This window comes from Bombina bombina, chromosome 7 (genome assembly GCF_027579735.1).
Source record: "Bombina bombina isolate aBomBom1 chromosome 7, aBomBom1.pri, whole genome shotgun sequence".
Taxonomy (NCBI): Eukaryota; Metazoa; Chordata; class Amphibia; order Anura; family Bombinatoridae; genus Bombina; species Bombina bombina.
Genome location: NC_069505.1, coordinates 514,224,697 through 514,242,552, shown reverse-complemented (window position 1 = coordinate 514,242,552; position 17,856 = coordinate 514,224,697). Strand labels below are relative to the sequence as shown.

The following is a 17,856-nucleotide window of genomic DNA, read 5'->3' as shown; positions in this document are numbered from 1 at the left end:
TGGATACACACATTAAAAACATATGGACATTATGGTTTAAATAAAGATATTAGAGTGGCAGCATTCATATAATTTATTTTATTTTATTTTATTTTATTTTATTTTCATTTTTATTTTATTTTATATTTAATATATTTAATAAATCATTTTATTCTGTTTAGGTTTCAGTATATTTCAAATAGTCTAATATTTATCCCAATTACATATACAATATTACTGTGATTTTGTTCAGAAATTATATGTGAAGATAAATTTATATTTGATGACAAAATTTATATTTGATGGCAAAATTTATACTTGATGGCGAAATTTATATTTAAAATTTATATTTGATGGCAAAGTTTATACATTTGATGGCAACATCGATATTCGAGTGCATGTTGCACTAAGAAATTGAAAAGGTTGTAACCCAAGATTTTTGTGAAATATTATCACGAAGTTGTCTATGTCTGTAATATATATGATTCAAAGTGACTTGCACTTTTCATTACATACTCCCTAGAGAATCCAAAACACTGGCTATCAATGGAACATAGTAAAATGTCGCTCACAGAGAGATTGGTCAATCCGAGACATGTGACACGGAACTTATTGGACAAACCGGAGCCAGGCCTTTACATACGAAGCATTGAAAACAACGCTCTATACCTGATTGATGAGAACATGTGACCACGCATCATCTGGCGGACCTGAAAAGAAACTGCTTAAAACCAGGACTTGAAAGGGAACTTTATTTTTCTCCTCTCTGATTGGCCAAAAAGCTTTTTTTCATTTATACCAATCCGATTTGACAAATTATTGAGAGTTCAAGCGCTAAAAGCTTAAATACAAAACAAATAAATATCATTCTCAAAACACAATCGGATTGGAATAAATACAAAATTAAAATGTTTTATTTGTGAGTCCTATTCCGGTGTTAACCACCGGAACAGGAACAATGATTACCTGTATAAATACACCTGTAAACACTCCAAAGGCAGCACTTCCAATTGTTTTTACTGCTCTTGAAAAAGACGACACTGTCGTTGAAACGCGTAGAGCCAAGATAAATAAGAGCATTTTATCATGTTTTAATAAATATTTGTTTTTTACCACAACAAGTATTTTTGCTGCCTTTTTGGAAGTAATTTCAAACCACACAATACGTTCTGAGGAGCCGGATTCCGAAATTTATCGGAGTGAGTATATTGCACTTTTTATCAAGCAAAAGATTCAATTACCTGCAGTGCAATTTTCATTATCCACAGACACAAATACAGTGTGGAAATTGGGAAAATTGGGAAAGTTGAAACAGAAAAACCTTTCGAAGAAGCTGAACTCTGAATTTTTCGGAGTGAGTATACTGCACATTAATTTGTTGTTAACTTCTGCAAATCACAAGCCAAGTTTCTCTTCCTTCAGTGTGTACGTCCATATACACGAGATTCAAGATCAGCGCCTCTATATATCCGATTCAAAGTTATCACTAAGCCTGCTACCAGTCGCTTCTACTGCAGATAAGGCTTAAGCATTATTTCAGTATTAACAGTATTTTTTCAGTCAAATTCTAGTCCCTAGAAAATAACTCAACTGCGTATACATTTATCAGCCTGATACCAGTCGCTACTACTGCATTTAAGGCTGTACTTACATCATGTGGGTAACAGCAGTGTTTTCTTAGTCAATTCCATTCCCAGAAAATATTGTACTGCACATACCTCATTTGCGGGGAACCCCGCATGCTATTCCCATTTTCTGAAGTTACCCCACTCCTCAGAATGTCGAGAACAGCCAGTGGATCTTAGTTACGCCTGCTAAGATCATAGAAAACCGCAGGCAGATTCTTCTTCCAAATACTGCCTGAGATAGAAAAACAGCACACTCCGGTGCCATTTAAAATAACAAACTTTTGATTGAAGAATAATTAAGTAAAAACTCCAACTCCTCTCGCGACCTCCTTCTTTGTTGAGGGTTGCAAGAGAATGACTGGGTATGACATGTGAGGGAAGGAGCTATATAGCAGCTCTGCTTGGGTGATCCTCTTGCAACTTCCTGTTGGGAAGGAGAATATATCCCATAAGTAATGGATGACCAGTGGACTGAACACACTTAACAAGAGAAAAAGGTCCACAAAATACAGAGGCACCTCTAACCGCCCTAGGCTGGGTTACTCAGTAGCTCAGTCTAGTTGAAGTAATAAGTAGAGTGTCCTGAGACCACAACAGGGCTCTATGAGGTAAGCGAGCAGCTCCGCTAGGAAATGAGGCCGGTCATGTGGGGCACTACCGGTTCAAACGCACAAAATGAATAAACTGTGCAGCGCTAAATAAAAAAGGTAAAAAAAAGTACCATCCTGCTTCCATCTGCCATGAGGGACCCCTGAGCCCAATAAAAAAACCTTAACAAGTGCTTTGCTAAGGAGCTAAGCAGTACATGTCCCCCAAATGCTCTGAATAATAACCTCAACTACAGAGGTCATGTCCTCAGATCCCTAAGAGGGTTAACAGTCATCACACTGTGACTTAATCCACATGTCCTCCCTATGAGTCTAGTATCACATCCCCTATAATAATAATAAAAGAACGTACCCCTCAGGATCCACGCTGTGGAGCACACACAGTGTCTCAAGGTGGGACAGACTTCTCCTTCCTCTGACAGGGACCTGAGTGGAGAAAAAGCTTAAACATCCAGATGTCTTTACAGAGAACGTTCCCGGTCACATCTGGATTTTACAATCACCACTACTCTCACTGGGAGATTTAAATGGTTACTCCAATACCCCAGTCCTCTCTTGAAGGGAAAATACCTATTAAAGGACTATTGAATTATTCTAACACTTTCTCTGCAATCCTCCTCAAGTAAAGAAAGGCAAAGAATGACTGGGGGGATGGGGGAAGTGGGAGGAATATTTATAGCCTTTGGCTGGGGTGTCTTTGCCTCCTCCTAGTGGCCAGGTGCTGAGATTTCTGAACAGTTATGAAGTCGTGGACTCTCCCTGCCTTGGTAGGGAAATGCCATTTGTCCTTGGCTTACCCAAAAAATTTTAAAAATGTATGCTCTACCTCATAACAAATTGGGTCCATGTGACATACAATCAGCATATATCTTATAAAATGCAAATGATTAATTACATACCTTAGTACAAACCAATTAAAATGTATATACACATGTAAAAATGTATACAAATTACAGACACAGTTAATCCCCCCAAAAATATCAAAACACTCTGAATCCATCTTCAATTTAAAGGACAGTGACTGCTCCAATCTCTCAAGTCTTTATATCCAAAAGACTTCACGTTTTGCTCTAATTCCAGGTAATAAATGTCGCGCCACGCCACTCTAGCTGTTCCTAGGGACGCGGCTCCTGCTGTTCTGCTCGTTGCCTAGGGGGAAGTCGGCTCATCTCTGCGTGTGGCGGTGACGTCATCGCAGCACGCTTCCTCCTGGGTGTTATTTTTGCTGTATGCTTGGCTGTTATATTGATGCTGACCTCTGCTTGTCTGACCACTCTGCCTGCTAACCCATAAACTGCAGGATTGATTTACTGCTGCTGAACTCTGCTTGTCTAACAACTCTGCATGTTTACCCCTAAACTGCTGGATTGATATACTATTGCTGAACCCTGCATGTCTGACTACTCTGCTTGATTAACCCCTATTGCTCTGGATTGCCTCTCTGTTGCCAAACCCTGCCTGCCGGACCAGTCTAGTTGTTAACCTTTGAACTGCCTTTCTCTGATTCCCTACCTGTTGCCGCCGAAGACTATCCTGCAAACTTTTTCTGCTCTGGGATATTCCCTATCATTCCGGCTCGACACTGGGATAAGAAGACTACTGTCTGAGTTCGGTCTGATAGTGGAATATCCCACAAGCATTACAATAAATACTTTGCATTTTGCAATGCAACATCAGTGCTTCTGTATTTCTTGTTTTGTACACATCTCCCCAGTTATCAAAGTCAGAGAAGATGAAGTAATAAAGGAGGTCATTTAGACATAAGGGGCTACTATGCATTCTTAGCCCTTCTCTTGTACAGGTTATATTGGACACACATACACCCAATCACAAGTACTATCCTTTTTACCAATGTCCATCCCCTTCTCTAGTATAGTCCTCTCTCAGGTACATATACAGCCAGTCACAAGGACTTTCCCCTGTGCTAATGTACATCCCTTCTCTAGTACAGTCCTCTCTGTTACATATACAGCCAGTCACAAGGACTATCCCCTGTGCTAATGTACATCCCTTCTCTAGTACCGTCCTCTCTGTTACATATACAGCCAGTCACAAGGACTATCCCGTGTGCTAATGTACATCCCTTCTATAGTACAGTCCTCTATCAGTTACAAATACAGCCAGTCACAAGGACTATCCCCTGTGCTAATGTACATCCCTTCTATAGTACCGTCCTCTCTCAGTTACATATACAGCCAGTCACAAGGACTATCCCCTGTGCTAATGTACATCCCTTCTCTAGTACAGTCCTCTCTGTTGCATATACAGCCAGTCACAAGGACTATGTCCTGTGCTAATGTACATCCCTTCTCTAGTACAGTCCTCTCTCAGTTACATATACAGCCAGTCACAAGGACTATCCCCTGTGCTAATGTGCATCCCTTCTCTAGTACAGTCCTCTCTCAGTTACATATACAGCCAGTCACAAGGACTATCCCCTGTGCTAATGTACATCCCTTCTCTAGTACAGTCCTCTCTGTTGCATATACAGCCAGTCACAAGGACTATGTCCTGTGCTAATGTACATCCCTTCTCTAGTACAGTCCTCTCTCAGTTACATATACAGCCAGTCACAAGGACTATCCCCTGTGCTAATGTAAATCCCTTCTCTAGTACAGTCCTCTCTCAGTTACATATACAGCCAGTCACAAGGACTATCCCCTGTGCTAATGTACATCCCTTCTCTAGTACCTTCCTTTCTGTTACATATACAGCCAGTCATAAGGACTATCCCCTGTGCTAATGTACATCACTTCTCTAGTACCGTCCTCTCTCAGTTACATATACAGCCAGTCACAAGGACTATCCCCTGTGCTAATGTACATCCCTTCTCTAGTACAGTCCTCTCTGTTGCATATACAGCCAGTCACAAGGACTATGTCCTGTGCTAATGTACATCCCTTCTCTAGTACAGTCCTCTCTCAGTTACATATACAGCCAGTCACAAGGACTATCCCCTGTGCTAATGTGCATCCCTTCTCTAGTACAGTCCTCTCTCAGTTACATATACAGCCAGTCACAAGGACTATCCCCTGTGCTAATGTACATCCCTTCTCTAGTACAGTCCTCTCTGTTGCATATACAGCCAGTCACAAGGACTATGTCCTGTGCTAATGTACATCCCTTCTCTAGTACAGTCCTCTCTCAGTTACATATACAGCCAGTCACAAGGACTATGTCCTGTGCTAATGTGCATCCCTTCTCTAGTACAGTCCTCTCTCAGTTACATATACAGCCAGTCACAAGGACTATCCCCTGTGCTAATGTACATCCCTTCTATAGTACAGTCCTCTCTGTGACTAGGACTATCCCCTGTGCTAATATACATCCCTTCTCTAGTACCGTCCTCTCTCAGTTACATATACAGTCAGTCATAATGACTATCCCTGTGCTAATGTACATCCCTTCTCTAGTACCGTCCTCTCTGTTACATATACAGCCAGTCACAAGGACTATCCCCTGTGCTAATGTACATCCCTTCTCTAGTACAGTCCTCTATCAGGTACATATACAGCATGGAGTAGATTCACAATGATTTCCCAGTAGCTCTTACCTGCCCAGTCAACAGGTAGATGATACCCAGGGCATGATTCAAGAATTGTTCTGCCATCTGAATCTTGTATTTGTTCATGTTGTTATTCATCAGCGACTTAAATGCTATAAGTGTGAAACCTAAAAGAGAATATAGTAGAAATTACAGAAGTATTAGATTTTTCCCCCGCATATTTGTTACTGCAAAGGTGACATACGATCAGGTACATAAAATAAAAGAATACAAATCAATTGCTAAATATAAAATGTATATTGTTCGGTTTAAGTACTCCGAAATACCCAGTGAAGTAGATGGTTCAGTTAGAGCTGGAGAGAAAAGAGAGAGAAGAGAGAGACTGTAGAGAGAGAGAAAAAAAAAGTATGCTTATCTGATAAATGAAGTTATTTCGAGGTTGTGAAAGTCCACAAGTCCATTACTTCTGGAATTCAACTCCTGGCCACTAAGAGAAGACCAGATTTAAAAAAAAGAAAAATCCAGGAATATTCTCTCTCTCCCACCTCACTGATTAGCCAGTCGTACATATAGCCAAGTAAGGAGAAGCAGAAAGGTAGGAAAGGACAAGACAATGAGGTTCAAGACTAGAACTGCTGCCATAAAAAAAAAAGGGTGGGCCTCGTGGACTTACACCACCTCGAATGAAACTAATTTATCAGAAAAGCATAAATTGTCTTCTTTCATATGGTTGTGAGAGAGTCCACAAGTCCATTACTTCTGGAAAACTAATACTCAAGCTCCACAAGTAATGGGGGGTGGAATTAAAGAAAAAAAAAAAGGACGTGAGAAAAAAAAAAAAAAGGACGTGAGAAAAAAAAAAAAAAAAAAGGACGTGAGAAAAAAAAAAAGGCAGGCACCTAAGTTCCAGACACTGTTGTCTAGAGGACTTTCCTACCAAAGAATCCAAAATATAAAAAACAGAATTTATGTTTACCTGATAAATTACTTTCTCCAACGGTGTGTCCGGTCCACGGCGTCATCCTTACTTGTGGGATATTCTCTTCCCCAACAGGAAATGGCAAAGAGCCCAGCAAAGCTGGTCACATGATCCCTCCTAGGCTCCGCCTACCCCAGTCATTCGACCGACGTTAAGGAGGAATATTTGCATAGGAGAAACCATATGATACCGTGGTGACTGTAGTTAAAGAAAATAAATTATCAGACCTGATTAAAAAACCAGGGCGGGCCGTGGACCGGACACACCGTTGGAGAAAGTAATTTATCAGGTAAACATAAATTCTGTTTTCTCCAACATAGGTGTGTCCGGTCCACGGCGTCATCCTTACTTGTGGGAACCAATACCAAAGCTTTAGGACACGGATGAAGGGAGGGAGCAAATCAGGTCACCTAAATGGAAGGCACCACGGCTTGCAAAACCTTTCTCCCAAAAATAGCCTCAGAAGAAGCAAAAGTATCAAACTTGTAAAATTTGGTAAAAGTGTGCAGTGAAGACCAAGTCGCTGCCCTACATATTTGATCAACAGAAGCCTCGTTCTTGAAGGCCCATGTGGAAGCCACAGCCCTAGTGGAATGAGCTGTGATCCTTTCAGGAGGCTGCCGTCCGGCAGTCTCGTAAGCCAATCTGATGATGCTTTTAATCCAAAAAGAGAGAGAGGTAGAAGTTGCTTTTTGACCTCTCCTTTTACCAGAATAAACAACAAACAAGGAAGATGTTTGTCTAAAATCCTTTGTAGCATCTAAATAGAATTTTAGAGCGCGAACAACATCCAAATTGTGCAACAAACGTTCCTTCTTCGAAACTGGTTTCGGACACAAAGAAGGCACGACTATCTCCTGGTTAATGTTTTTGTTAGAAACAACTTTTGGAAGAAAACCAGGTTTAGTACGTAAAACCACCTTATCTGCATGGAACACCAGATAAGGAGGAGAACACTGCAGAGCAGATAATTCTGAAACTCTTCTAGCAGAAGAAATTGCAACCAAAAACAAAACTTTCCAAGATAATAACTTAATATCAACGGAATGTAAGGGTTCAAACGGAACCCCCTGAAGAACTGAAAGAACTAAGTTGAGACTCCAAGGAGGAGTCAAAGGTTTGTAAACAGGCTTGATTCTAACCAGAGCCTGAACAAAGGCTTGAACATCTGGCACAGCTGCCAGTCTTTTGTGAAGTAACACAGACAAGGCAGAAATCTGTCCCTTCAAGGAACTTGCAGATAATCCTTTCTCCAATCCTTCTTGAAGAAAGGATAGAATCTTAGGAATCTTTACCTTGTCCCAAGGGAATCCTTTAGATTCACACCAACAGATATATTTTTTCCATATTTTGTGGTAAATTTTTCTAGTTACAGGCTTTCTGGCCTGAACAAGAGTATCAATAACAGAATCTGAGAACCCTCGTTTTGATAAGATCAAGCGTTCAATCTCCAAGCAGTCAGCTGGAGTGAGACCAGATTCGGATGTTCGAACGGACCTTGAACAAGAAGGTCTCGTCTCAAAGGTAGCTTCCATGGTGGAGCCGATGACATATTCACCAGATCTGCATACCAAGTCCTGCGTGGCCACGCAGGAGCTATCAAGATCACCAACGCCCTCTCCTGATTGATCCTGGCTACCAGCCTGGGGATGAGAGGAAACGACGGGAATACATAAGCTAGTTTGAAGGTCCAAGGTGCTACTAGTGCATCTACTAGAGTCGCCTTGGGATCCCTGGATCTGGACCCGTAGCAAGGAACCTTGAAGTTCTGACGAGAGGCCATCAGATCCATGTCTGGAATGCCCCACAGTTGAGTAATTTGGGCAAAGATTTCCGGATGGAGTTCCCACTCCCCCGGATGCAATGTCTGACGACTCAGAAAATCCGCTTCCCAATTTTCAGTTAAACACTAAAAAACTCTAAGCCATCTCCGTGGAGATGTTGCCTGTACAACGGCAAAGAGAATGACTGGGGTAGGCGGAGCCTAGGAGGGATCATGTGACCAGCTTTGCTGGGCTCTTTGCCATTTCCTGTTGGGGAAGAGAATATCCCACAAGTAAGGATGACGCCGTGGACCGGACACACCTATGTTGGAGAAATAGTACATTTTGGTAAAAGAATGTAGGGAAACTCATGTTGCTGCCTTGCAAATTGTTCTACAGAAGACTTTTTTTTTTTTTTTTTTAAATAAACATAGGAAGTAGAAAACTGGTCTGATAGAATGAATAGTAATGCGCTTTAGAGGCGACTTCCCACCTCCAATTAAGCCCTGTGGATTAAAAGCTTTAACCATTTAAGTTGACTTCCGTTGGGGGTGGAGCTGACAGTCACGCTGCTCAGTTTAAAGTCGGCTTGGAAGACCGCGAGCCGCGAAAATCTGCCTTCACGCTATCACCTTGTGGGCCCTGGAGGTTGAGGGGTGTGTGGGTACAAGGTGTGTGCCAAGATAGAGATAGAGATGATAGAGATGATAGAGATGATAGAGATGATAGAGATGATAGAGGAGATAGAGATGATAGAGGAGATAGAGATGATAGAGGAGATAGAGATGATAGAGGAGATAGAGATGATAGAGGAGATAGAGATGATAGAGATAGAGATGATATTGATAGAGATAGAGATGATAGAGATAGAGATGATAGATATATATATATATATATATCTACAAATAAAACAACCTTTGTATTTAAGACCAGAGAGTGCTGTCTTCTATCTTTTGCTATTATTACCCACATTCATGCACCCTGGCAAATCGTGATACTGTTCGTGAGAGTGCACTTTGCCTATTAACCCATATATATATATATATATATATATATATATATATATATATATATATATATATATATATATATCTGAATAAAGGCAGTGTGTAGCTTTTACCTACATGCTGTGCTAGCCACCATTAACTTGGTATATTATGGGGTATTGAAGATAAAGGGAAGAAAGTTGCATTGAAGGCTTAACACCTAAGCCTTGTGGTTCTTTCCTGGACTAAGTCTATACCCCTCATTATATATGCTGTCTCTGCTTGCTGTTTGGATTCCATATATCCACCCCCAATAAGCTGTGAGACTGAGTCATTAAACCAAAGGGTACTGTGATAAAAAATGGGAAAAGAAAAAGAAGAAGGATAAAGCAAGAAGGAGGGTCAAGAAGGGAAGGGGAAAAAAAGGAGGAAAAAGGGAAGAAAAAAAAGAGAGACTATTGGGCTGTGTGTATTGCATGATAATTAATAAGTTGTATTTAAAGGGCCAGTAAACCTAAAAAATAATGTTATATAATTCTGCACATAGTGCAGAATTATATAACATTATATTAGTGCATGTTTTTTTTATTATATAACATCTCCGGTATTTTTAATAAAAATAAGAGGGTTTTCCAGACCCGCCCTCTGTGCTCTACTGAGCGGGTCTGGTTTTTCCTCAGAGCGCATCGGGCCAGCTGTTTAGTCACAGCCCGGCCCGACCGCGCCATCACATTCAATGCAGCTCGCTCCTGCTGTCGCTCCAGGCGTAATAATATCATAATTGTAGGCCTCCCGTAAGCTCAAGAATATGAAGGGGGATATTTATCAAAGGTCTGGCGGACCTGATCCGAAAGTGCAGATAAAGGCCGGCCAGACCACGCTGAATGAGGAGAGCATTACGCCGCCCCCTGCAAATTCGCAGCCAATCAGGCAGTGTCAATCAACCCGATCAGGTTGGTTTTCGGCGATGTCTGTCCGCCTGCTCAGAGCAGGCGGACAGGGTTATGGAGCAGTGGTCTTTAGAAACACGGGCCCTCAAGCTCCATCCGGAGCTTGATAAATGGGCCCCGAAGACTTAATCACATCTACCTTACTCCAGCAAGCATTGGGTTTCCCTGCACATCAGCTGCCTTTAGCAAGAGAGGGCACATAGGACTGGGCTTAGGAATCCAAATGCTAATCCCCAAGGCAGAATTAGGATGTGTATCTTCAAATTACTTAGATATCAAGATAAACTTGAACTCTTCTTTTCTTCGTCATTTTTATAATAATTTTATTATTTCAAGATTTTTCATTGGAAACCTCTAGAAAGAGGAAGCAGATGGCCCCATTTTGTACAAAACTTTATAATAAAAAGCTGAAAGTTTGATCGATTTACCCAGCTAAAATTATAGTGGAAGAAAATGGTACTAGAATCGTTTTGAATAACCCGCAGGAAGCACAAGAGTTTACTGCCACTAGATAGGGATGGACCTTAGGACTATGTTAGTTTTTTGTTCTAAGGACAGCAAGGCAAAATATGGGTAATAACAATGATGTTGATTTTTTTGTTTGTAGTGGGATGTTTGTATAGGCTGGTTATCTTTGTGACAAAAGGATTGGATCCTTATATATTCTGTATGTATAATATTCGGTTTTTAGTTGGGGGTTTAACCCCTTAATGACCACAATGTACCCTGTATGTCACTGGTCGTTAAGGGTTTTTTCAGGACATAATAGCATAAGTCTAGCAAGAACACGCTATTAATGCACTCCCTCCAGCAGGCTTTGTGGAATAGAGCAGTCTCAACGCTGGTGGCAAGACCGCGCTATAAAACAATCAAGTCCCAAAAAAAGGCCAACGACATACAGGGTACGTCGCAGGTCCTTAAGGGGTTAAATTTTGATGTGTTTTTTTTGTTTTGTTTTTTTCCTCTTCTTTTTTTTCTGCATCTTTTTTCTTTTCCTTTCGTCCCTCCAGCCTTCTAGTCATCTCTGCTGTAGGAAGGCATCTTGGAAGGGAGGAATTAGGTTGTTTAAGAATTCATTGTGATGGGTGTGACTGACAGTTTTATTATTCTTTCTTGGAATATTGAGGGTATAACTTCTCAGATGAAGCGTAAGCTTATTATTAAATATCTAGCTAAATTTAAACCTGATTTGGTAATGTTGCAGGAAACCCATCTGAAAGAAGCAGAATTCCCTAAATTTAAATGTAAATGGGTGGGCGAAGTACTGGCCGCCCCCACGGTCAATAGGAAATCAGGGGTAGCTATCCTATTACATACATATTTGGATTATAAGATTATAAGGGTTGAGACTGATACAGAAGGAAGATTTATAATATTACAAATTCAAATTAATGGTTGTAATTACTCGATCTGTAATATATATGGCCCCAATTAATTCTCCCCCACATTTTGGGATAATATCAGGATTAAATTGTTCCCATTTATTAGAGGGAATCTTATTTTGGGGGGGGGGGGGGGGGATATGTCACTGTGTCCAGAGCCGGATAGGTTCTCAACAAAAAATCTAAGAGAATATTATAGAATAGCTAAATACTTTAAAAAATTTCTGCACAAGACTTAAGCTGGTGGACATATGGAAGTTAAAATATCCAGATTCCAGGGTATATACATGTGAATCGAAAGTCCATAAGACTTTTTCGATAATTGATATGCTCTTAGTGTCTAAATCTTTGTCTATTATGAAAACTGAAGTGGCTATTGGTGACATTGTGATATCGGATCATGCTATAGTATCTGTTTCTTTTTTAGCTGTACCCTCTAGTAATGAGAAAAATGCCTCTTTTTTTCTTTCCTCAGTTTCTTGTAAATAATCTGAGATTTGCTTGCTGGTTAAGACAAAAATGGAAGGATATTGCTACAAATAATATCTCCTATTTTTATAAAAGAGAGACCTTCTGGGAAGACTCAAAGGCTTTTATGCGAGGTGAAATCAAGGCGTATCTCTATAGTTGGAGGAAGAAATGGGCAAGTACAGAATCCCAGCTAGCTGGGCAAGTTAAGAATATAAAATATTATATTAATAAATCAGTTCATAGTTGGGATAAATACTGTAAGGCAAAAAGGGAAAGGGATATTTTCTTAAAAAACAGAGATCGCAGGAAGAACTGAAGATCAATTTAAAGTTTAAAGGTGCCTATGGGAAATCGGCTAAAATCCTGGCAAAATTAGAAAAAAAAAACATAATTTATATAAGAATTTACCTGATAAATTAATTTCTTTCATATTGGCAAGAGTCCATGAGCTAGTAACGTATGGGATATACAATCCTACCAGGAGGGGCAAAGTTTCCCAAACCTCAAAATGCCTATAAATACACCCCTCACCACACCCACAATTCAGTTTAACGAATAGCCAAGTAGTGGGGTGATAAAGAAAGGAGTAAAAAGCATCAACAAAGGAATTTGGAAATAATTGTGCTTTATACAAAAAAAAATCATAACCACCATAAAAAAGGGTGGGCCTAATGGACTCTTGCCAATATGAAAGAAATGAATTTATCAAGTAAATTCTTACATAAATTATGTTTTCTTTCATGTAATTGGTAAGAGTCCATGAGCTAGTGACGTATGGGATATCAATACCCAAGATGTGGAACTCCACGCGAGAGTCACTAGAGAGGGAGGGATAAAATAAAAAACAGCCATGACAAGAAAAACTTACAACATCAGCAAAAGAATCAAACTGAAACAGCTGCCTGAAGAACTTTTCTACCAAAAACTGCTTCTGAAGAAGCAAATACATCAAAACGGTAGAATTTAGTAAATGTAAGCAAAGAGGACCAAGTTGCCGCTTTGAAATCTGATCAACAGAAGCTTCATTCTTAAAAGCCCACGAAGTGGAGACTGATCTCATAGAATGAGCTGTAATTCTCTGAGGCGGGGTCTGACCTGACTCCAAATAAGCTTGACGAATCAAAAGCTTTAACCAAGAAGCCAAGGAAATAGCAGAAGCCTTCTGACCTTTCCTAGGACCAGAAAATATAACAGACTACAAGTCTTCCTGAAATATTTAGTAGCTTCAACATAATATTTCAAAGCTCTCACCACATCCAAAGAATGTAAGGAACTTTCCAAAGAATTCTTAGGATTAGGACACAAGGAAGGGACAACAATTTCTCTAAATGTTGTTAGAATTCACAACTTTAGGTAAAAATTTAAATGAAGTCTGCAAAACCGCCTTATCCCGATGAAAAATCAGAAAAGGAGATTCACAAGAAAGAGCAGATAGCTCAGAAACTCTTCTAGCAGAAGAGATAGCCAAAAGGAACAACACTTTCCAAGAAAGAAGTTTAATGTCCAAAGAATGCATAGGCACAAATGGAGGAGCCTGTAACACCTTCAAAACCAAATTAAGACCCCCAAGGAGGAGAAATTGATTTAATGACAGGCTTAATACGAACTAAAGCCTGTACAAAACAGTGAATATCAGGAAGTTTAGCAATCTTTCTGTGAAATAAAACAGAAAGAGCAGAGATTTGTCCCTTCAAGGAACTTGCAGACAAACCCTTATCCAAACCATCCTGAAGAAACTGTAAAATTCTAGGAATTCTAAAAGAATGCCAAGAGAATTTATGAGAAGAACACCATGAAATGTAAGTCTTCCAAACTCGATAATAAATCTTTCTAGAGACAGATTTACGAGCTTGCAACATAGTATATAGAAATCTCTATGACTTAGCACTAAGCGTTCAATTTCCATACCTTCAAATTTAATGATTTGAGATCCTGATGGAAAAACGGACCTTGAGACAGTAGGTCTGGCCTTAACGGAAGTGGCCAAGGTTGGCAACTGGACATCCGAACAAGATCCGCATACCAAAACCTGTGTGGCCACGCTGAAGCCACCAGCAACACAAACAATTGTTCCATGATGATTTTGGAAATCACTCTTGGAAGGAGAACTAGAGGCGGGAAAATGTAAGCAGGATGATAACACCAAGGAAGTGTCAGCGCATCCACTGCTTCCGCCTGAACATCCCTGGACCTGGACAGGTATCTGGGAAGTTTCTTGTTTAGATGAGAGGCCATCAGATCTATCTCTGGAAGACCCCACATCTGAACAATCTGAGAAAACACATCTGGATGGAGGGACCACTCCCCTGGATGTAAAGTCTGACGGCTGAGATAATCCGCCTCCCAGTTGTCGACAAATGGGATATGCACCGCAGAGATTAGACAGGAGCTGGATTCCGCCCAAGCAAGTATCCGAGATACTTCTTTCATGGCTTGTGGACTGTGAGTCCCACCCTGATGATTGACATATGCCACAGTTATGATATTGTCTGTCTGAAAGCAAATGAACGGTTCTCTCTTCAACAGAGGCCAAAACTGAAGAGCTCTGAGAATTGCACAGAGTTCTAAAATATTGATTGGTAATCTCGCCTCTTGAGATTTCCAAACCCCTTGCGCTGTCAGAGATCCCCAGAGTGTCGAACATTGGGATTTAAGGATATTCATTGTGATATCTTTGTATAATCCCTGCACCACTGATTCAGCACAAAGAGCTGGAGAGGTCTCATGTGAAAACGAGCAAAAGGAATCGTGTCCGATGCTGCAGTCACGAGGCCTAAAACTTCCATGCACATAGCCACTGAAGGGAATGACTGAGACTGAAGGTGCCGACAGGCTGCAACCAATTTCAAACGTCTCTTGTCTGTTAGAGACAGAGTCATGGACACTGAATCTATCTGGAAACCTAAAAAGGTGACCCTTGTCTGAGGAATCAAGAAACTTTTTGGTAAATTAATCCTCCAACCATGTTTTTGAAGAAACAACACTAGTTGATTCGTGTGAGATTCTGCAGATCGTAAAGACTGAGCTAGTACCAAGATATTGTCCAAATAAGGAAACACTGCAATACCCTATTCTCTGATTACAGAGAGTAGGGCACCTAGAACCTTTGAAAAGATTCTTGGAGCTGTTGCTAGGCCAAATGGAAGAGCAACAAATTGGTAATGCTCGTCTAGAAAAGAGAATCTCAGGAACTGATAATGATCTGGATGAATCAGAATATGAAGGTATGCATCCTGCAAGTCTGTTGTAGACATATAATATCCTTGCTGAACAAAAGGCAGAATAGTCCTTATAGTCACCATCTTGAAAGTTGGTACTCTTACATAACGATTCAAAATTTTCAGATCCAGAACTGGTCTGAATGAATTTTCCTTCTTTGGGACAATGAATAGATTTGAATAAAACCCCAGACCTTGTTCCTGAAAAGGAACTGGCATGATTAACCCTGAAGACTCTAGGTCTGAAACACACTTCAGGAAAGCCTGGAGCTTTTACTGAATTTGCTGGTGTCAGAGTCTGTACCTTTTAGGACCCAGCAGCTCTCAGTTACCTAAACCTACCTAACTAATAAAACACCTGGCCTCACAGCGCTCGGCGCTTAGTATTTTGTTTGTAGCATGCAAGCTACTGTTCTCTGAGCTCTTTCCTATTTTGGATTACAAAGATAGTATACCTAAGTCTATACTGTTCAAACCTGAACACTTTCTGATATCTCCAGTACCGGTCTGCCTAAACACTATTGCAGTTGTGATTCTATCAGGCGCTGGCAACAACTAACTGTCTCATTCAAAGCCGCGGCTGTCTCCTATCACTCCTTACCGCAACACCTCCACTCTGCTCACTTCAGCATACCAAGCTCCGACCCTCCACGCTGCGCAGCGCAACACTGGAACCATCTCACTGTCAGTGAATCACCGGAACATCTAATGCATTAGCGCGATACATCAGACACGCTCAGAGCCCTTTCTTCCACTACAGCTTGTGTGATCCAGCAGCTCTGAGGCTGCAGCATAACCCACTCTGCAACGGATGCTGTAAGAGAACCCTTGGCTCATCTCCTACCACTGACATCAGCTTTAGGTGAATCCGGATACAAAGTAAGACTGTTACTTATTTAACTTATATATCTTGGAGAATCCTATACTAACTTGAGTATTACATTTGAATTTGACTAATACTTCTGCTGATCTCTATTCAACATCTCATTACAGTTCCAGTGTGTATTTCTGTGATGCAAATAACCTGCACATTTATCCTAACTGGAATTACTGTTACTTGTCTGTGAACTTATTTACTTAAGTCCAGTTTATGCACCTCTGTTTACCTTGAAGGTTTACCACAAGACTAAAATTCACTTCCTTGCTTACTATTGCACGTGCTCAGTAGTGCTATATGCAAGGAGCTGATACATAATACTCATTAACATAACTCACAAGTTACAATTTTTGGCATTCTGCAGTTGTGCTCCAATACCTTCCCTTTACATTCTCACTCCTTGAGAATAGCAGTGAGAGTCATTACAGCTGGGATGCGTGAGAGAAAAAATCTTCTCACAGGAGGTCTTACTCTGAATCCTATTCAATACCCTTGAGAGGCAATGCTCTGAATCCATTGATTTTGGACAGAATTTATCCAAAATATCCTTGAAAAACCTTAACCTGCCCCCTACCAGCTGAGCTGAAATGAGGGCCGCACCTTCATGCGGACTTAGGGGCTGACTTTGGTTTTTTAAAAGGCTTGGATTTATTCCAATTTGAGGAAGGCTTCCAATTGGAAACAGATTCCTTGGGGGAAGGATTAGATTTTTGTTCCTTATTTTAAAGAAAGGAACGAAAACGGTTCGAAGCCTTAGATTTACCCTTAGGTTTTTTTATCCTGAGGCAGAAAAACTCCCTTTCCCCCAGTAACAGTTTAAATAATAGAATCCAACTAAGAACCAAATAAATTATTACCTTGGAAAGAAAGAGATAGTAATCTAGACTTAGATGTCACATCAGCATTCCAAGATTTAAGCCACAAAGCTCTTCTAGCTAAAATAGCTAAAGACATGGATCTAACATCAATTTTGATAATATCAAATATGGCATCACAAATAAGCAAAGAAAACTATGAGACCCTTCTAGTAGAAATTACTTTTGAGCTTAACTCTAAGAGATATGGCGAGATATCTTGGATGGGGAGAGTGGCGGCACTCAAAATGATGATCCTCCCCAAGCTCACCTACCTCTTCCACTGTATCCCTATCCCGATCCCAGTATCTTTGATTAGGAAATTTCAGACCCTATTTAATTTGTATACTTGGCAAAATAAGAGACCTCGAGTGGCAGCCCACATACTCCAAGCTCCTGTTGAGAAGGGAGGCATAGCCCTCCCCAACATAAGGAAATACCATGAAGCAGCAATGATAACTCATGTCATTGCTTGGGGAAAAGATCTTCCCCCAACAAGATGGAGGGACTTAGAGCAGGCTTCACTGCCAGCATATATCATCTTAGAAGATTTGCTCTGGCTCCCCCCGCATTGGCAAGCTAAAGTCCACATTGCCAACAGTATAATAAAGGGATGCCAAGAGGCCTGGATCAAACTGCGACACAATTTTCCCAAA

The 17,856-nt window shown here is 40.6% G+C and overlaps 1 protein-coding gene across 1 annotated transcript in view; it reads right to left on the bottom strand.

Annotated features, from left to right (window-relative positions):
- The window catches only part of LOC128636482 (zinc finger protein 675-like), a 269,165-nt gene that overhangs the window by 180,785 nt on the left and 70,524 nt on the right, over positions 1–17,856 (bottom strand). The window contains exon 4 of the mRNA XM_053689493.1: positions 5,769–5,887. Coding sequence (XP_053545468.1) covers positions 5,769–5,887 — 119 coding nt within the window. The remainder of the gene's footprint in view (positions 1–5,768; positions 5,888–17,856) is intronic.